Source organism: Stenella coeruleoalba (genome assembly GCF_951394435.1).
Source record: "Stenella coeruleoalba genome assembly, chromosome: 2".
NCBI classification, from domain to species: domain Eukaryota; kingdom Metazoa; phylum Chordata; class Mammalia; order Artiodactyla; family Delphinidae; genus Stenella; species Stenella coeruleoalba.
This window is the reverse complement of record NC_137147.1, coordinates 139,913,057-139,934,762: the sequence shown is the minus strand read 5'-3', so window position 1 is coordinate 139,934,762 and position 21,706 is coordinate 139,913,057. Positions and strand designations below refer to the sequence as shown.

At 39.4% G+C, this 21,706-nt stretch overlaps 1 protein-coding gene across 3 annotated transcripts in view; it reads left to right on the top strand.

The window, feature by feature from the left end:
* The window catches only part of MAP2K5 (mitogen-activated protein kinase kinase 5), a 262,237-nt gene that overhangs the window by 26,790 nt on the left and 213,741 nt on the right, over nucleotides 1-21,706 (top strand). For all 3 annotated transcript variants that reach the window (XM_079913743.1, XM_079913742.1, XM_079913744.1), the window contains exons 4-7: nucleotides 6,265-6,334; nucleotides 10,698-10,738; nucleotides 11,710-11,777; nucleotides 20,663-20,711. In XM_079913743.1, the coding sequence (XP_079769869.1) occupies nucleotides 6,265-6,334; nucleotides 10,698-10,738; nucleotides 11,710-11,777; nucleotides 20,663-20,711 (228 nt within the window). The remainder of the gene's footprint in view (nucleotides 1-6,264; nucleotides 6,335-10,697; nucleotides 10,739-11,709; nucleotides 11,778-20,662; nucleotides 20,712-21,706) is intronic.

Genomic DNA, 21,706 nt, shown 5'->3' with positions numbered 1-21,706 from the left:
AGCTACCCATGATTAGTGTGGCGTGGACAGTGGGGGGAGGGTATGAGATGAGGTTGGGAAGGCAGGTGGAATAGATCATGGAGCGCCCTAGCTTGAGGATTTGAGAAGTGGGGAAAATGTAGAGTTAATAAGACTGGTGATTGATGAGGTGTGGGGAAGAAGGAAAGAGAGATGGTCTGGACGACTCCCAGATAACTGGTTTGGGAAGCTAGGTCATGGTGATCTCGTTCACCCGGTTAGTGAACCCATGTGGTGGAAGACAGGCCTAGGGCAGGAGGGAGGGGTGGGAGAGGTAGGGACCTGTTGAATTTGAGGGGCCTCTGGACAACTAGTTGGGTATGTTCCGAATCTTAGGAGAGAAATCTGGGCTGGAAATAAAGGTTTGTGATTCATCAGCTCCTAATTAGTCTCAGTGACTCCACTGGTAATTGAAACCTTTGAAGTGGCTGAAGTTAACTCGAGGAGAGTACAAAATAAAAAGAAGGTTGATGAAAAACCATGGGGAACGTGAGCATTTAAAGAAAGGATGGGGAGAGAATCACTTACCGGAAGCTGAGTAGAGTGGTAAGAGAGGTAGGAGGAAAATGTGGACAGGCGGGGGGAGTTGCTGAAGAAAGAGGGCGAAGTCACCGGCCAGCACAGGTATCTGCATCACACCACGCTGCCTTCCCCAGTCTCTGAAAGATCAGGTGACATGGCCTAGCCCACACAGGATATGAATGAAGAAGCTTTCCACCAGCTCAGCAGTCCACCCAGTAGCCTGCTTTAGTTAAAGGTTTTGAGGTACGAGAAACAGGAGATAACTTACCTTTTGACTCTCAAATAGCAAACATTTTATGTTCTGAGTGCATGGACTAGAATGAAAGAAGTATTTTTCTTGGTTGACTGATAAACCGTTTGCTACATCTGTGAAACAGGGGTGATGATACTCCCAGAATAGGATAGGGTTGTGAGAAACTAGATGAATGAATGTAAATATCTAGTATTGATACTGAGCAAGGGCTCGTGTGCCTGAGGTGCAGAAAGCCAAACCCTGACAGCGGGGTTTGCAGCAAAGTGAGGGTTTATTTGCAGGGAGCAAAGCCAGGAGAACGGGCAGCTCATGCTGCAAAGACCCGAACTCCTCCATAGCTTTCAGGCAAAGGTTTTTAAAGACAGTGTGAGGGGAGAGGGTCGTAGGAAGCTGATCAGCTCGTGGACCTTCTTCTGATTTGTTGGTGGTGAGGTAACAGGGTGATGTTTAAGGAATCACAACCTTCTGGTTCCAACCAGTCTGGGGTCTAGTGCTTGTGGTCAGCATGTAGTCACCATCCTCTCTCCACCTGGGTGGGAGTCTTAGTTTCTATAGAACAATTCAAAGATTTGCATCAGATTGTTATCTGTATCCCCTGAGGAGGCACTAGGAGGCCTGTGACTCTGTTGTCCTAATAGTTAGCTGCTTGAGTCTGCTCTTTGGAACTCAGGGAAGCCTAGGAGACTAAAGCCTTTTGCTACAAACAAGAAACGGGGGATGTGGAGGGGCTTTTTTGTACCTAGGATGGCCCCGAAGGGTCCTGCTTGGTTTTAATCCCCCCTTTTCTTTGATACTCCTCAATCCTGAGGGGAATGGGGGCGGGACAAGAAAGGGAATAAAATTTTGGATGGAGACGTTAATCATAAACTTGGCAGGGGGTTTAGGGAGACTCAGTTTCAGTGTTGAGCCTAACACACAGTAGGTATTCAACAAGTGATAGTTGTTTCTGTGTATCTCTCTCTCACTGTTTTCTCTCTTTTCAGTAGAGAACTTGTGCCTTGTAAAGTTTAACTGTGCTGTTTTGGAATTCAAGTTTTTATATGGCAGATTTCCATGAAGAAAAAAATGTAATTATTGATTGAGTTGTGCTGTTAGAATTAGGGTCATAACAAATAGGAACACTGTATGATAAACTTGCAAACAGAACAAAGCCAAAAATTGTACTTGCTATCCCCTTGTTCAATCTGGCCCTCTGTTTCAAATTAATTAGATATTTGGATAACTATGTTAAACTTTGTCACATCCTTATTAAAATTGTTTAAGGATTTTGAAGAACATCTCAGAGGGACTCTGAAACTAATCTGAGTCTGGTACTGGAGATTCCATTAGCAATCACAAAACTGATTAATCTTTTACTCAGTTAGCTTATTGATTATTGCTGCAATTACTGCATGTAATGGATTCTACAAGGGATACCAGAGAAAATATGTTTTATAACTGCTGCTGACGTGTTCAGTTTGAGTGCAGACGTGTTCGGTTTGTACTTGTTATACATAACCATTTTTGTGTTTTTAAATTCCGTAACACTTCTACTCAGAAAGTGCTGTGCTTAATATTGTTTCACTACTAGGAGGTTCACTTTTAAATTCCTCAACTACTAATCATTACAGTTTACAAACGCCTTCACTAATTCTATTGCTGCAGTTTAATTTTGAGCTTCACAGTAACCCTATGTAATAGAGTTGGTATCTTTACCCTCATTCAGAGGAAACTCAGGTTCAGTGAGGTTAAATGACTTCCTGAAGACTATACAGGTTAATAAGTGGCAGAATCGGGATTGGACTCCATTTCAATCGGTAAATATTTGTCAAACACCTACTATGTGCAGGACTTTGTGTTAGGGGTAATGAAAGCCAGGATAAGATTATAGAGATTAAGCTAAGAAGCTTTTTGGATAATGCCAAATTATGGCTCCATTAACGTTATCATGGTCACTTTGTTACTTTTCTGTCCAAGCCATATTAAGTATATTGGCGTAAAAGATTTAGATTTTGGTTTGGTTTGGTTGGTTGTCTTTTCATTTTGTTTTTATCTAGTGGAAGCCTTGTCATTGGCATTATTGCTTATTTTATCAGTATTTAGAGCAAAATTGGAAAGATCCCCTTAAAGGGAGAATGTATAAAACCCTGAGAGAGAATGAAGATCCAAAAAGAACTTGCTTTGCAGCTTATTAAGTGTTCTCATGTTTTCTCATGTGAGTTTCACAGTAATCCTGTGGGTACATACCACCTTCATTTTACAGCTGAGTAAACTGAGGTGAGGTGAGCATTTCTTCACTGAGATCATCAGCTAGAAGTGGCCAGTACTGAGACCCCAGGGTTTGAGCCTGTAACTCCTCTAAGTGCCTTGCTCATCTCACTGGGCAGCACAGGCCTTGTGGCTCATCAGGACTGCTCTGTGCCAGGAGGTACTGCACATGGCCCACGTTTTATTCTTGTTTCTTAGGGAATGCCTTGTGAGCAGTGGCCTGAGCTCCTAGGCCTAGTGCCTCCTTGATGGCCCCCCGACCCTCACCAGGCCCGCTCCTGAGAGGTCGGTTGCCTAGAGTGGGCCCATACCATGGGTTTAATTACCACCCTTTATAGTTTGTCCTTGATGGTGAATTACTTTGGTGTGTGAAACACAAAATTCTCTGATAATACAAACACAGATCAAACCCAGTATTTTAGCAGAAGAAAATGTTTCTAGGATTTGGAAGAACTGTACAAAGCAAAAAACAAATCCTAGCTACTTGCTTTGGAGAAACTGTCAAGTGGCATACTTAATATCATTACCGTGGCTGTGTTAATTACTGTACAAAGAGATGTCTTTAGATTGCTAAAAAGTTCCTCCAATGATTATAAAACTATATATAGTTTCCTAGTTGATTTGAAATGAAAGGGAAACCATTTTTATTTATATATTTTGTGAGGTAAATAAATAAAGTTGGAAAACAGGTCAATTTCATGCATGCAAGGTTTTATAGTAGGAAAAAAATGCCTTGCACCTGTTCTGACCCTTTACATTTGAGGTTATTTGTTTTCAAACTTGACCCCAAGCGCCAGTTTCACACAACTCTGTAAATAATTTGTTAGATAAAGCATAAGGATATTTTATTTGTTTTGATTTCTAGGATTGTGGTAAAGTAGTAACTGAAATTACTAACCTATTGTACATAGCAGTTAATTAAAGAAAAGCATTAACTATAGGAGAACACCACCACTGCTGTTGTCTTGTATCAGTATAAAAAGGCAGTAATTTTTTTGACAGCCACTGATTGGAAAGTTGCTTGCAGCCTTCCAGAAGCAAGAGGGTACATGCTGTGGATCAATAACCGGCAAATTTCCCATTAAAAAGAATACCTGAGCAATGTTCCAAATAGCCACTGGCATCTTAATTTTCCATGAAACCTCAAATACTTGTGTGCTGAGGACAAGTCATTTTCGGACAATTTTTCCAGACTACTTGTTAACAGTTATTGCTGTCCCAAAAGGTTGACAGCCTACATGATTGATATTTCATTTACTTGTCATCACTGCTTGAGTAATGGCGAGCACTATATTTCTGTGATTTTAAGGAATATAGTTTCCTGAAAGACATTTGCCTTAGTATGTATTCCAGAGAGCGTATCACACATATTTATGCTTTATGTGTATAAGTTTTTACATCTGTAGAAGGAGAGGATCAGTTTCCTATACAGTTTGAATGTCCTCAGAAGGCAGGGTATACTTATATCAGTCCATAGCCATCAAAAATACACTTTCTCTTCGTTTTTAGGGTGAAGAGCCTTAGGCTTGTTAACTTGTGATTCTAAAGATGATGTAGAATTTTATAACTCCCCTTTATAAGGGAAAATAAACTTGATCTTGTAATAATTTTAATTATTACATAAAAGCAATAGAAAGATATATGTACATATTTTTTAGAAAGAAACTTTTAAAGAATGTCAGCAAATAATGATTATCAAGGAGGAATTTTCTGAAAATATGATAGTTAAGTAGAAAATGTGCTTATGTTTTTTAATGTAGAAACAACAAGTATTAAAGGGGAATTCTGCTCTGTGACAGCCCCTCACAACACAAAATCAGTGGTTTTCATCGTTGATATTTTCCACCAAGAACATCACTGTTGTTTGTCAAGTGTTAAAAAAAAGTCAGGACAAGGACTTCCCTGGCCGTACAGTGGTTAAGACTCCGTGCTTCCAATGCAGGGGGCGTGGGTTCAATCCCTGGTCAGGGAACTAAGATCCCGCATGCCATGTGGTGCAGCCAAAAAAAAAAAAAAAAAAAGTTAGGGCATAGAAGCCACATGCAAGTTAGGTGGACATATGCTCACCAATTAGGATATTAAAGAAAATGGGGATAGACCGTAATACAGCCTACTGAATAAACTTGTTTATGATGGAGTATGAAAGCTTTTTGAACTTGGAACTTAATTTTTCATGCCCAGATTTTTAAAGTGAAATTTGATCTATACTAAAGTATTTAGAAGACTAAAACGTGAAAGGTATGTTTGCTTGAAACTGGGCTATCTTTTTATCATATTAATCCTGTCATCTTTGGATGGATCATATCTTGTTTCTTTGTTCCACAGTCTCTGTGATTTTGATTTCCATTTATCTGTACATTTTATACACAAATATGAATAATGTTTGATTAACTGACTGGCATATAGGTCCAAGCTAAATGTGAGGTGTCTCCATTTTGCTTTGTAAAATCCAGGGAAAAAGAACAAAAGGCAATTTGAGAAATTTCTACTAAAATGCTTTTTGTGTCATTTTAATTTATTTAAAAATTATTTTTTATAAGATTCTTTTTTTTTTTTTTAAACATGGACCGTTTTTGTTTTTTGTTTTTTTTGCGGTACGCAGGGCTCTCACTGTTGTGGCCTCTTCTGTTGCGGAGCATAGGCTCCGGACGCGCAGGCTCAGCGGCCATGGCTCACGGGCCCAGCCGCTCCGCGGCATGTGGGATCCTCCCAGACCGGGGCACGAACCCGTGTCCCCTGCATCAGCAGGCGGACTCTCAACCACTGCGCCACCAGGGAAGCCCCCATGGACCGTTTTCGTTTTATGTTTTGGTTTTTTGGCCGTGAGGCATGTGGGATCTTAGCTCCCCAACCAGGGATCGAACCTGCACCCCCTGCATTGGAAGGCGAAGTCTTAACCATTGGACCGCCAGGGAAATTCTTGTGTCATTTTTAGTATATGTCATTTTCAGAACATTTCTAGAGATCAGATACTAACGTAAAATCTTAATCAACATTTTTTACTCTTAAAGATAAATGACAATATGGAGGATAACACTATACTGGACCTTTAGTCCTGAGTATTCACTGTAGTCATATTGATGTGCAAATAGGGAAAAAGAATTCTCGAGGTTGATATGTATATACCAGTAGTTTACAAAAGTACTATGAATTAAACAACCCATAAGTGTCTGTTCCAGTATTCATACATTACTGAGTAATCTCTTTCTATAATCTCTTTGCAGTATTATTCCACAGTAATGGAACAGCAAGTAAATGGACAGTTAATAGAGCCTCTGCAGATATTTCCAAGAGGTAATGTTGAACAAATTCTAATCAACAATGATTATTTCAGTAAACTGTTTCATCAACAGTTATGTTTTCCAAAGGTTTAAATGCACATAACATGATGTTTAGCTCTTAATTTGAAAAAACAAAAGAAGTATTCATTATCGTGGGGATTGCAGGCTGTATTATAGTTATGGCAGATAGAATATCTAATTTACTAGAGTAAATTAAACTAGCTAGATTGGTTTTCGTTTTTGAAGTACATACTTACATTCGCTTAAAGAACTCTTTGGGGGTCCACATGGTTTCTAAACCAAGGCAAATGAATGGCTTTAATTTTGGATATTTGTAAATTGTGGCTCATGATGGTAGCCAGAGCTGCTATTGAGTAGAAAGCTTTCAGCTAGTGCAGAAACCAAGATTTACTGGGGGGTTTTAGGACCGATATTTTGGTGGAATGTTTGGTGCTTGATTTTGGGGGGAGACATTTTCTAAATAATTGAAAATCCTCATAAATAGGAATTCGATTGTTAAGTTTCCAAAAATATGAGCTAATGAGAGTGACCCTTGGTGAATCACCTGGTTAAATCATTTGTTTTTCCCTTTAGGTTTGATAGTACTAGCCTTGTATCAGATATGATTGCTCAGCTCTATATAAATGTTCCCTGAAAGTTTGAATAATGGTGAAAAAGAACAGTTTAATTATATAAACCATTAAGTCTTTCACCCATTATACATTGCCCCACTTGGAAATCTGTGTTTTCTAACTGATGGAACAGATAAGAAAATTCTCTAAGTAAGTCTTCTAGAAATAGCTTAATTGAAATAATTAAAAGTTAAACTTACCTTCGTTAACTGATACTGTACAAATAATCATGGTATGGGTTTTCCAATTAAGCATTCTAGACTTTCATTACCTGTAACTCTCTGAAGTTTGAATAGCTCAATTAACCAGTAGACTCCTCTTTGCACTGATAGTCTCCAGCGCATGAGAAGATCTGGGTTCAAGAGTAATGCTGTTCTTCTAGCATTAACATGGGCAGTGGCATTAGGAGTAATAATAACGTATTAAAGACCTAAGTAAGTAAGTAAAATTGGGCCGTTGATAGCGTGTCTGAAACAAGATTATGATTATTTCAGTTCTGTTGCACCTGAAGACTAAAAACTAAAAAAAAGAGGGCTTCCCTGGTGGCGCAGTGGTTGAGAGTCCGCCTGCCGATGCAGGGGACACGTGTTCGTGCCCCGGTCCGGGAAGATCCCACATGCCGCGGAGCGGCTAGGCCCGTGAGCCGTGGCCGCTGAGCCTGCGCGTCCGGAGCCTGTGCTCCGCAACGGGAGAGGCCACAACAGTGAGAGGCCCGCGTACAGCAAAAAAAAAAGGAAAGAAAATGTTGCCATTTCTGTGTATTAAGCCAAGAACAGGGTGCAGATTATTTCTTAATATTTTCAATAACCAGAGAATTTGGGCAAGTTTCAAAATTGTTTCTCCACAAGGAGTATTTTTTTTACCAGCTGGAAATTTCCATTCATTGCTTTCCTACTGGATGACTTTATAGCTCTTCTGTAGCAAACCCCAGAAAGTATCCTGGAGAATTATAATTCTAATGCTGAGGGCCTTCATGTTTTCTTTTTTTCCAAAAAGTATTTACTTCTCTTCATCCAGAACCTTTCTAAGTTCTGTTTGTTTTCTTTTATCTTGTGAACAGCCCCTGTCAGTGTCCCTGTCCATTATCATTGTGCCCCTCCCATGATAATAACAGCCATTTTTAGCCATCTTCTCTGTTCAGACACTAATATTGCTTTGTGTGTCACCATTTCTAGTTCTCCCAACAGTCATGCCTATTATTATTGCTTCCATTTTATACTTGAGAATATTAAGGTTCAGAGATGTTAAGTAACTTCAGAGTCACAATTTTTAAGTGGTTAATATACCCTTTGAATAAGAATTTTGTTTAAGTTGTAATTTGCTTAGAGTAGAAGGGCTATATGCTCTTATGTAGGTTAAAATATTAGTAGAGTGTGCATGGGGGTAGTTTGGAGGGCTTGGTAGGAGTGTGGAGAAGAGTATATTGTAGGGAGGAGATTCTTAAAGAAAATATGTGACATTTGAGTGTCACATGTAGTCCTAGGACAGAACCTATTAGTCTCCAATAAATTATTAAATACAGTTGTTCCACGCCAAATTTAAATTTTTTTAAATATGAGACTCAGTCTCCCTATCTGTGTGGTTTTGTGCATACTGTTCTATGTCTTTAGTTTTCTACAGTTTTTTGCTTTTTGCTTATTTGTCTATACAAAGTATAGATTTTATGCAATTTTATTTTTCATATAAGTTTACATAAATCTCTAAATATATTTAAAATTTTATGTAAGATTTATATAAATTTAGAGGTTATACAGATTTTTACAGTTAGAGTATAGACATTGGGTATATTGCCTGGGTCTACTGAGTTGGTTAGAGGCTCTCAGACCTTAATTCTTAGATTCTGTGGTCAGGCCCCATGTGAAAAAGAATCTCTAGACTGAGCAAATCAGAGGACAGGAGAAAACAATTCTCTTCTAAACATCAGGTCTTCTCATTCCAAGTGGCACAGTTGCATTGGATAGTAGCTCCCAGCTCAGGGCTAATTCTCTTTGTAGTTATAAGATATGTTAACTATTAATAAGTATGAAAATTCACTAGCTTTACAGTAACTTCTGACTCCACAACTTTAGGAAATATGAGGCTACTGGGTTTTTTTGAATACTGTTTACTTTTTATTTTATTTTTTAATTAATTAATTTTTGGCTGCATTGGGTCTTCGTTGCTGCGCACGGGCTTTCTTTTGTGGTGAGTGGGGGCTACTCTTCGTTGCGGCGCGCGTTGGCTTCTCATTGCGGTGGTTTCTCTTGTTGCAGAGCACAGCCTCTAGGCACGTGGGCTTCAGTAGTTGTGGCACGCGGGCTCTAGAGTGCAGGCTCAGTAGTTGTGGCACCCGGGCTCAGCTGCTCTGCGGCATCTGGGATCTTCCAGGAGTAGGGCTCGAACCCGTGTCTCCTGCATTGGCAGGTGGATTCTTAACCACTGTACCACCAGGGAAGTCCCTTGAGTACTGTTTAGATTTCCAGTCATAAAGATTTAAGAAGCCAGTTGAGGAACCAGGCAGATGTTAAGGTAGGAGATAAGAGTTGATGCCTGTCTCTAATTCCTTAGTTAGCCACTTTCTTACTAAATGAAGTTTATAATGCACTGGCTACTTCAGAGGAAATGCTCTGAAGTGTTGTCTTAGGAAGTATTAATGGTCCCTAAAGGACCAAGCATCAGATGTATGTGACTGTTGTTTTGTTCAAAAAGTTAATTTCCATCTTTAGGAAAGAGGATTTGGAGTCTTAATTTTAACGTATTTTAGAAAAACAAATAAAAATCCTTTATTGAGGTTTAGATTTTTTTTTAAGGAAAATAACATAATGACTTTGAATATATTTGAAATACACAAACCTAAAGCAACTGATGTGCTTTGTAATTATTAGCCACATCTTCTTCTTATTAAACAGCTCGATTTCTTGTCAGAAACAGGAAAATACATGTACATTTGAGAAAGGAGCAAAAAAAAAAAAAATCTAATTCATCCTTTCCCAAACAATCAATCAAAATTGACGGCCCCTTAACATATAATATGTAGGACACTGTAGTTTTCAGATGGAAGCAGCCTATAACATGGGCAGGAAGCACTTTATTTTTTTTAACATTTGATGAAGAAGCATTTGCTGAATTGGAAAAGTACTAACCTGTAACTCAAGATGGTGTCAGGAAATTAATATTATTTTCGCTGGTACTGCTTTATGTTTAGACTTAAATGTTAGCAAATGTCAAGATTTGCAAGAAATGTCATGAAATTAATGGTATATCTGTATTCTAACAAATTTGACTGCTTACTGCTTTGCAAACTGATGTTCAAACTTAAATATTTCATCTTAGAATCTCTAGCAATTGTTTTGGTGTTAAAAGATCCTCCTCCCACTCCCCTCCAAAAACCCCAGCTATTTTCATTGTAGTATTAAGTGATAACAGATATACAATGTAATAGAGTGAGGAAAGATGATGGCAGAAATTTGAATTATGAAAGGAATCTAATCATTTTAGCTCAGTTAACTTGATTTTTATATGTTTTAAGCAGAAATTGGAATTTATATGAGGTGGTGTCAGAAAGCTCTTTGCATTTATAAATGCTCACTCCTGCAAGTTAAAAACCCTGGTTCATAATTCCCACTTTGGGTCTTGGGAGCCACTTTTCAATCATTTCTCTCTGCTAATTTTGGTGTCACCCTCATTTCTTTTTAAACGATTCATTTTGAGCAAATTTGTAAATGGCCCTGATGTGTTCTACAATTTAGTCAATTACTGTTTCAGCCTGCAAGCCTCCTGGGGAACGGAACATACATGGCCTGAAGGTACGAATTTCAATAATTGTTTCAGTAAAGTTAGATGGATTTGTAATGCTGTGTTCCACTTATTGAAATGTCAAATAAAACTGCACTTTCTCAAGCTCTGACAAGCGTTCCTTTTTTTTTTTTTTTAAATGGGTTGTGGAGGGGGATTCATTAGTATTTGTTCAATATGTGTACATATTGGGGTTTTGATGCCGTATTTAAAAAAAACTATTATTTGGAATTCTTTTGTTGGTCTGTTTCTTCAGGATGATCCTGGGTACTGGTCTCCACAAAGATTTACTTGAGTAAAAATATAGACTTCATTTCAGTGATTAATTAAGCACATAAGCATATTACACACAGAATACCCCCCTCTTCTTTTGACATGTTTATGCTAGAAACATATATCTATTTAATGTCCTTTCATTGTTCTGCATATTTTGAATTCTGGATTTCTGCTTAAGGCTTTACATTTAAAAGAAAAACTGGCTATTGTATTAGACTCAAGTGTTTTATAATTAATTACTTGGACCTCATTTTTCAGTGAATAAGAAACATTCTGCAATGTTCTGCCTGGTTTTAAAGCTGAAGGGGTATGATATCGTGAGGTTCACTACTAACCCTTGGATGTATTCTTAATATACTTTTTTGAACATACTGTTTTTTATATAAAACAAAAAGAAACAGTGAACTGAATTTTTTCACTAGAATTGACTTCAATTCTAGACAGTGAATTGAAAATGTCCCCAGTTTATCTCTCGCTTTTTCAGCACTATTTAAGTATTTGAATAATGACAGGAACAAAGTATTATGTAATATACAGGTTGTACAGTTTTTATAACCTATATACTGAATAGACTCCAACCATGGGTCTGTCTAGTAAAAAGCTAATTAACCTTCATAGTGAAATGAGAAATTTGTGGCAAATTACAGGTTAATTAGAACTGTGTCCTCAGAACACAGACTGATCAAGATCCTTTCTTTACTTGTAGGTGAATACCCGAGCTGGATCCTCTCAACACAGCAGCCCAGCAGTCTCAGATTCACTTCCAAGCAATAGGTGAGAGCGAGCGAGTGACATGTGCCTCTGAGCGTGAATATCTACATAGTTGGGAGTGAAGAAGAGGCTTGTGGGATGACATCTCTTTTTTTTTTATAAGACCTCAAAAGTGTGTATGTGGCTAAGAAGAAATCTGACCAGTTAAGTAACCCTAGCTATGTATTGACTGAAAAGAAAGGACCTCATAGAGAAAGATAAAATTAGACATGTTGAACTATTTATTTTGGTCTGTGGAATGGTTTTCCTTCAGTCTCCAGATTATGCAGAAACAGAAGATTCAGTGCCTTTGACTGTTTCCATGCTTTGATGATCTGGTTTGTATAATGCTTATTATTTTTGTTTTGCTTGTCCATCTTTTGGCAGTGTCATGCTTCACTGATATCTTTCCCAGAAGGAGGCAAGGAAAGAGTAATATGGTGAAATTTAAATTGACCAGCCAAGTTGTCCATTTATGTATCTTTGGTGCACAAGAGATTGAGCTATTACAGAAGGAAGATAATTTTCATTAATTCATGCTAACATTGTCCCATACTGGGATGGATACTAAAGACTTGAGCCTCTTCAAAGTGTTCTTCTGACAGACCTGAGAACTTACTTCCAGAAGATTAAGGTTCTCAAGTAGAAGGACCTGCTTAAGCTGAAAGAATTCTAGATCATATTTGTTACATACTCAGTTATTCAGCTTGTTAACATCTTATTACTGTACTTGAAGATGACACTTGAAGGTGATTGATCTGTGTGTATGTATTCACACTGGTGACTGAAAAGCCATCATTGAGCCGGATCACGCTTCCATTGTGTGCCCAGGTCTTTCTGGGTTTAGGGCAGTAGTCAGTGTTTGCACAGCCCTTATCTGCTGAGATGTAGCTTAGGCTTCTACTTTCCCTTCCGTGCCCCTCCTTACCCCCTCCACCCAGTGTCTTGGTTCTTTTGCCACTGGGCTTTACTGCAGGTAATTTAAAGTCTCTCCTTCTGACTCTCTCTCTACTCTCCTGTCCCCTCCCCAAAAGTCACTTCCTTGATTGCTTTATTATAGTGTCAGTATATCTTACGCACAGCTTTCCTGCTATGAACACACTACTCTTAGAGTGTGTTTCCTTCTTAAACAATTTATTCTGTATTAAAATACAGAATAAATAGGGGTAGGGGTAGGTCTTTTAGTCCTCATCCAAGTGCTTGGCCCTGCCAGGCGATGCTCTGAGGCTTCTCTTTTCATGCTTGTTGGGCATGAGAGCCATGTCCGCCGAGTAGAGGCATGGGGACTGAGGGTCATTTGTTACATTCAGCTCGAAGAGGGCAGGGCCTCTAATTATTACCACTACTTCTAGAAAAAATGTTATTCAGACAGACTGACTATTAGCCTTGAGTGAAAACAAGGACTTTTCCTGGTGTTTTAGGTCAAAGTTCATCATGGTATAAAAAGCAGGATGGAGTTGAAAAAGACAGTAAGGCAGAGAAGCAGCAGGATAACTTTTCAACTCTCTCAGATTTGGTTTTAACCAAAACCAAAGTGAATTAGCTTGGCTTTTTAAAAACTATCATTTATATTCACAGAGTATTATAACATCTTTGGGCTGGAAAGAGACTATCTGATCTAGTGGTTCTCAGCCATTTGTTCCAGCATCTTCCTTTAGGGATATGACAGCCTCCCAAATAGTAATGGTAGTTTGCTCCAGAAGTGATTTTTGTTATGGGAGGAATGCAGTTTGAAAAAGTCCTACAGGTGATTTTAATATGTCACCCTAGATTGGCCATGTTCTGTGCCCCATATTGATAACTAATCAAAAGTATTTATCGAATGCCTCCTATTTATTCAGTGCTGTCCTACCCACTAGGAATACAATGTGGTCCTTATCCTCTGGAGCTCGCTGTCTCATAGGCATACAGACCACCTCCCCCCAGTATACAAATAATTATACTTTATAATTAGTGTTATGAAGGAAACAAGCAGATTTTGAAGTGAGAGAACATTGGGCAGGATTGTGTTTAGATTTGGACGGGGTGCCCAGGGGAGAGTGGCATTCCACTTGGGCCTGAAGGATGAGAAATACCTAGCCACATCAAGAGCCAGAGAAGGGCATTTCAGAGGGTGGGGAGAGTAAGTGAAGGCCCTTGGGTGGAAAAGGAGCTCCATGTGTTCAGAAGAAGGCCAGTTAGGCTGGAGCCCAGGGAGGGGTGCTGGGCTGGGGGAGGGAATGGAAAGGTGGGGAGAACAGTAGGAGTGATAAGAGAAAAGGAGGTGACAGGAGCTGGCTCCTGGGGCCTGGTGTTTGAGCTTTCCCCTCAGTGTGTTGGCAAGCTGTTAGACAACTTTCAACAGAGTGCCATGGCCAGCTCGTTGTTTATAGAAGACTCTTGCCTGTGGTGTGAAGCATGAGAAGGAGAGGCCCCCATCTAATGCTGCTCTCCTTAGGTGCCCGACTCCCCACTCCTTGCCAGATGGTCATCCAGGCTCTTCCTGAACAGCCCTGTGGCAGGAATGCACTTTATTGGCTGAGGCACCCGTTCCATGTCCATGTAGCTATGTCTCAGAACGTTCTTTTTGTGAGCTGAGATTTGTGTCCCTTTAGCACCCACTCGTAAAGATTGAGTTTAGCCCTCAGAACAGGGCTGTTCCCTCTTCTAGGTAATAGCTCTACTAGTCATCTTCCCTCCAAACATACTTCTTCTCCTGGGTTTCCTGTCTCAGTAAATTCTCCCACGTCCACCCGGATGCTAACTCTAGGGGACCCACCAGGCATCATTCACTGCTTCCTGGGTCTCCCTCAACCCCACATCCAGTCAGTCCCTACATTTATAGTTCTACCTTCTGAATCACTGTGGAGTCTGTCTACTTGCCAGCATCTCTGTTGTTGAAAAGGTAGATCAGGCTCCCTAGATTACTGCTATAACCTCCCGTGTTGCCCCATTGCAGTCCCTCCTCCACACTGCAGCCAGAGTGGTCTTGCTAGTGCATGTTCTGAACCCATCATTCCCCCCTTTACTGCTCCTCACAAGCTTCAGGACAAACTGTACCCTCCACAGCAGGTGAACCATGGCCTGCCATGTGTGGGTCCTCTGCTCACTCTAGCCCCCTAGCCTGCCACTCCCCCCTTCCAACTGATGGTTCAGCTTTGCTGATGAATACATGGTCCCCTTAATGGATCACATTTCGTCTCACTACTGGGCCTTCACATCCACTGCTGCCTCTTTCCTGCTTTCTTCTTTTAATCCATTCCCTTCTTTGCCTTCATTCCGGCTAACCTTCGTCATCTTTGATGAACAAAGATGTTATCTTCTTCTGAAAACTGTTCCTGATTATTGCCCACCTCCCAGTCTATGCCAGGTACTCCTTCTATGAATTCCCAATATCTCCCTGTGCTTGCTTTTACTGTAGTGGTTAGCACATTGTATTATAATCACTCCTGTCCCCCAATAGATTCTGTACTCCTTGAGGGCAGTGACTGTAGCATATTCATTGTTTATTTTATTTTATTGAAGTATAGTTGATTTACAATGGGTTAATTTCTGTTGTACAGCAAAGTGATTCAGTTAGATATATATATATTTATACATATATATATATTCTTTTATATATTTTTTTCCATTACGGTTTTGAATGGATAAAGAAGATACGGTACATATATAAATGGGATACTACTCAGATGTATTCATTGTTGAATCCTCAGTTCCCAGCAGGATGCTTGGCACATAGGTGATAGTCGGTAATTCCTGAATAAATGAGTGGACAAATGAATTTATATTCCCTTTAAATCTTGTCTCTGAATTAAATTCTCCAAACTCATTCAGCTTTTCTGATACAACATTATTTCTGGTCCCCTCACCCTTTTACTCTTCTTTGGGTATCTCAGTGTCCCCTTAAAATGTCATTTATATCAAATTAAAATTTTAAAGTGTTTTTAAAAGTGATTTTTGGATAGTTCAAGTCACTGTGACCATGCAGATAAATAAAACATTGAGAGACTTCCCTGGTGGCGCAGTGGTTAAGAATCCACCTGCCAAATCCTAAAGATGCTACCAGAAAACTACTAGAGCTAATCAATGAATTTGGTAAAGTAGCAGGATACAAAATTAATGCACAGAAATCTCTTGCATTCCTATACACTAGTGATGAAAAATCTGAAAGAGAAATCAAGGAAACACTCCCATTTACCATTGCAACAAAAAGAATAAAATAGGTAGGAATAAACCTACCTAAGGAGAAAAAAGACCTTTATGCAGAAAACTAAGACACTGATGAAAGAAATTAAAGGTGATACAACAGATGGAGAGATGTACCACATTCTTGGATTGGAAGAATCAACATTGTGAAAATTACTCTAGTACCCAAAGCAATCTACAGATTAAGTGCAATCCCTATCAAACTACCAATGGCATTTTTCACAGAACTAGAACAAAAAATTTCACAGTTCGTATGGAAACACAAAAGACCCCGAATAGCCAAAGCAATCTTGAGAAAGAAAAATGGAGCTAGAGGAATCAGGCTACCAGACTTCAGACTATACTACAAAGCTACAGTAATCAAGACTGTATGGTACTGGCACAAAAACAGAAATATAGATCAATGGAACAGGATAGAAAGCCCAGAGATAAACCCACGCACATATGGTCACCTTATCTTTGATAAAGGAGGCAAGAATATACAATGGAGAAAAGAGAGCTTCTTCAATAAGTGGTGCTGGGAAGACTGGACAGCTACATGTAAAAGAATGAAATTAAAACGCTCCCTAACGCCATACACAAAAATAAACTCAAAATGGATTAAAGACCTAAATGTAAGGCCAGACAGTATAAAACTCTTAGAGGAAAACATAGGAAGAACACTCCATGACATAAATCACAGCAAGCTCCTTTTTGACCCACCTCCTAGAGAAATGGAATAAAAACAAAAACAAATGGGACCTGGGCTTCCCTGGTGGCGCAGTGGTTGAGAGTCCACCTGCCGATGCAGGGGACACGGGTTTGTGCCCCGGTCCGGGAAGATCCCACATGCTGTGGAGTGGCTGGGCCCATGAACCATGGCCGCTGAGCCTGCGCGTCCAGAGCCTGTGCTCCGCCACGGGAGAAGCCACAACAGTGAGAGGCCCAAGTACCACAAAAAAAACAAAAACAAAAAACAAATGGGACCTAATGAAACTTAAAAGCTTTGCACAGGAAAGGAAACCATAAACAAGACGAAAAGACAACCCTAGAATGGGAGAAAATATTTGCAAATGAAGCAACTGACAGAGGATTAATCTCCAAAATTTACAAGCAGCTCATGCAGCTCAATATCAGAAAACAAACAACGCAATCCAAAAATAGGCAGAAGACCTAAATAGATATTTCTCCAAAGAAGATATACAGATTGTCAACAAACACATGAAAGGATGCTCAACATCACTAATCATTAGAGAAATGCAAATCAAAACTACAATGAGGTATCACCTCACACCAGTCAGAATGGCCATCATCCAAAAATCTACACACAGTAAATGCTGGAAAGGGTGTGGAGAAGAGGGAACCCTCTTGCACTGTTGGTGGGAATGTAAATTGATACAGCCACTGGAGAACAGTATGGAGCTTCCTTAAAAAACTACAAATAGAACTACCATATGACCCAGCAATCCCACTACTGGGCCTATACCCTGAGAAAACCATAATTCAAAAAGAATCATGTACCACAATGTTCATTACAGCACTGTTTATAGTAGTCAGGACATGGAAGCAACCTAAGTGTCCATTGACAGATGAATGGATAAAGAAGGTGTGGCACAGATATACAATGGAATATTACTCAGCCATATAAGGAAACAAAATTGAGTTATTTGTAGTGAGGTGGATGGACCTTTTGTCTGTCATACAGAGAGAAGTCAGTCAGAAAGAGAAAAACAAATACTGTATGCTAACACATATATATGGAATCAAAAAAATGAATTTTATTTTTCTAAAAAACCTAAGGGTAGGACAGGATAAAGATGCAGACGTAGAGAATGGACTTGAGGACACGGGTAGGGGGAAGGGTAAGCTGGGACGAAGTGAGAGAGTGACATGGACATATATACACTACCAAATGTAAAATAGGTAGCTAGTGGGAAGCAGCCGCATAGCACAGGGAGATCAGCTCGGGGCTTTGTGACCACCTTGAGGTGTGGGATAGGGAGGGTGGGAGGGAGACACAAGAGGGAGGAGATATGGGGGATATATGTATATGTATAGCTGATTCACTTTGTTATAAAGCAGAAACTAACACACAATTGTAAAGCAATTATACTCCAATAAAGATGTTTAAAAAAAGAAAAAGATCCGCCTGCCAATGCAGGGGACGTGGGTTCGAGCCCTGGTCCAGGAAGATCCCACATGCCGTGGAGCAACTATGCCCGTGCACCACAGCTACTGCGCCTGCGCTCTAGAGCCTGTGAGCCACAACTACTGAGCCTGCGTGCATAGAGCCTGTGGTCCGCAACAAGAGAAGCCACTGCAATGAGAGGCCCACGCACCACAACGAAGAGTAGCCTTGCTCGGCACAACTAGAGAGAGCACGTGTGCAACAACAAAGACCCAGTGCAGCCAATAAATAAATAAATAAAAATAAAACATTGAGTAAACTGGGGCACAAAGAAATTGCCAGGATATATAAATATAATTTTTTACCAAAGTTCATAGCCAGATATTGACATAATGAATAAAATCAGTTCTTTCCTCTGTTACTCTCAAAGCATGAATTGGTCTTTGCCTTAGGTGGATATGTTTATTAAACTGAGCTTACTAATCCACATGGTGTTCCTAAACCATAGTTACTGAATTCACGTCCCACTGCCAAGGCACGGCCTTTCCTAAACATTCTGGCTTTCTCCTTCTATAAAATTAGGATGATTAAATTTTCCATCTATCTACCTCTGGTGTTAAGAAGATTGATGAAGTTGTATTAAGGAATCACATTTTGTTTCTTGGATGAAAGGTGTTTTGTAAATGTAATGAATCAAAATGTTATTATTTTAAGTTGCATGACATAATGGAATATCTGTGGAGAAACATTGCCTGAGCATTGTTTGGTCATTTCTGTTTTTATAATAATTGCAAATATTAAATTCGGACCATTTATGGCAATATCAGGGTCCAAATGTTTTCCAGAAAAAAAAAAGTATGTGTGTAAGACAGACAGACTTTGAACAAGGTTCGTACCTTAGTTTTCTTTATGTATCAGGAATAACTTTCCCCCACAGGGTATACCCACAGCGGGATAGTTACTGTGAGGATTAGATCAGGATACTAAGTAATAGCATTTAGCACAGTGCGTGGCACATGGTCATCACTCAGGACATGGTAGAGGCTAATATTTTGTTTTCAATTGGACTGATCTTAGTCAGTTTATTTTGGGGGGGATGTATTTCAGCTTTAGTCCCATTCTGCAGTATTCTTAATTGCCACTTGAGTGCATGAATTCTTAGACTTGGGAGGATGTTATTAAAGTTTAGAATCATTGGCTGAAGGCATGTTTTATAAGATCTGGGGAAAGTAGAGACTAGGGCTCCATAGTTTGCATTTGACTGTAGCAGAAGTTTAAGAAGTATTTATTAAGAAAAATAATTATAACTTGGAATCGTGAGTGTGGTCAAACTTGAAGTCTGAGGTTTTCTCAAATATAACTTATTAAAGGTACCAAATGAGTGTGTGTGTGTGTGTGTGTGTGTGTGTGTTACTACCATATAATAACAACCAGAATAATGACTATCACTTATCAGACACTTAGTATGTGCCAAGTCATTGGGCTAGGTTCGAGAGCGGGAAGGAAATGGAATATATAGAGAGGTGAGTAAGATGTGGTATCTGTTCTCAGGGAGCTTCCAGTCTTGGGAGAGGGTGTGGTGGGAAGAAAGGTATCTACAGATAACTACCAAAGGGAAGAGAGTTAATTTGGCAGATGGGTAGAGGGTTAGAGTAGATAGATTAAGGATAGAGTTAACAAGCTTTAAATTTCAAATTAGAACATTGATGGGAGGAGGTATTATTTTATGCACCACTCTGCTAACTGGGTGGATGTGTACAGGTATAACTCATTATAAAGCTAGAAGGACTTCACAGCATCTTTCGGCCGCTTTCCCTAAACTCATCCACATAAATGTTTACATAGTCATAAATGTCCAGAGAAGAAGATTTCTATATTTCTTACATACCTACGGAAGCTGGGTTTCATACCTACAGGAAAGGAAAGGAAAGAGAAGGCAGCTAAAATTGATTTAATACTTACTGTGTGCAAGAAACAGGTGCTAGGGCTTTTTGTAATATTTAATTTTCTTGGTTACACTATAATGTTGATATTTCCCCCATTTTATAGAAAGGGGTAATTGAGGTTCAGAGCGGATAAGTATCTTGTTCCAGAGCACACAGCTAGTGAGTGCCAGGATTTATTTCTGTTACACATTTACTTCCCAGGTAGCTTAATTGTAACTCTTAGCTATATTACAAAATCAGGACTTAAATTATTTTATCTTTTGAAGTTCTGTAATCTTTGTTTGCTGTGAACATCCTAAGAGTGCATTGTTAAGTACTTGACATTTAGCAGATGGCAGAGTCCACATAAAATAACCACTGTAAGGCTACTCAAAGGCAGCAGAACTAATAGCAAAAAGAGGTCTCTGAAATACTCCATACAATAGCCTAGCTTCATTATGACAGTAGGCTTTTTTATTGCTTTAGATTACTAACGGGGTTTCAGTCCCTTATCGATACCTTTGCCATTTGGCCAGTTACTTTAGAAAATATTTTATGTAGGGAGAAGGATGCAAAGAGTAGTGTAGTCTATGTCTACACCTAAAACAAAAGTGTGTTTTAGTCTGGAATTTTCAGTGGTGTTCAGAGGTGCTGATGAACTTGCCATTAAAAACTATGTCTTTTCTTTTCAGCTTGAAGAAGTCTTCTGCTGAACTGAAAAAAATATTAGCCAATGGCCAGGTAGGTGTCATTACATATTAAGACTATAGTAATAACTTAGTGCTGTCTAGTTTTTGTATCCATGAACTTAATAAGCAGATAAAGGATCTATAAAATTCTTCTTGTCATAAATGAATTACACGGCTTAATTTGATTGGCAGAACAATTTGCAGCACGTTTTTCAAACTGTGCTAATGGGTTTCACTCCCAGCAGATTGAAGTACCATGCACACACCCTGCTGCCAGCTCGGTGTAAAAAAAGTTAATCAGTTCTGAACAAGTGTGTCAACCCATGGGTTGTTGAAATGGCCCTGCATCCTGAGGTGACTGTTTCTTTCTTTATCTTTAGGGAGAAAAAGAGAAACTGCTACTTTCTCACCTTAGTTCCTCCTTTTGTCCTGAAACTAACACTGGCATTTTAGGGGAACAGAGTCACAGCAGACCTTTGGCATTTAAAATTCCTGGGCTTCAGGAGCCCTCAGTTTGCCTAGTTGACTGGTCGTCTAAAGCAGAATGACCTACTCCAGCCAGTGAGGGATAAACAGTCCTGCAGTCCAGTTATTTCTCACTAATTTTGATTCAATTAAATTGACACATCTGAAATAGTATAGTGCCTTTAAACATACACTGGTAAATTAAGCTACCTGCAGGGTCCTCGATTCTTCAGTAGCAACATAAATGCGTTTTAATGTTTGTTATAGAGGAAGCCCTTTGATAGCCTTGGAGGCAGGCGCCTGTCCATCGCGATCAAGCCTGCCTATTAGGCTCTATTGACTGAGACATCTGTGTCACCGCAAATAAAAGACTCTTATTGATTTTCTTAACTGCTGTTCACTTCCCGTCCATGTTTCGAAGGCTGAAATCTTAATTATCTCAGATGCTTATTCAGTGCTTTCACATGCTGACCTCTCCAATCCTCATTGGCATTTCATGAATCAGGTACTTGTAGTGGAGCATGTCAAGAAGACAAAGCTGGGTCCTCATGCTTGTCCTTTAGTATCACCTGTAACTTTGTG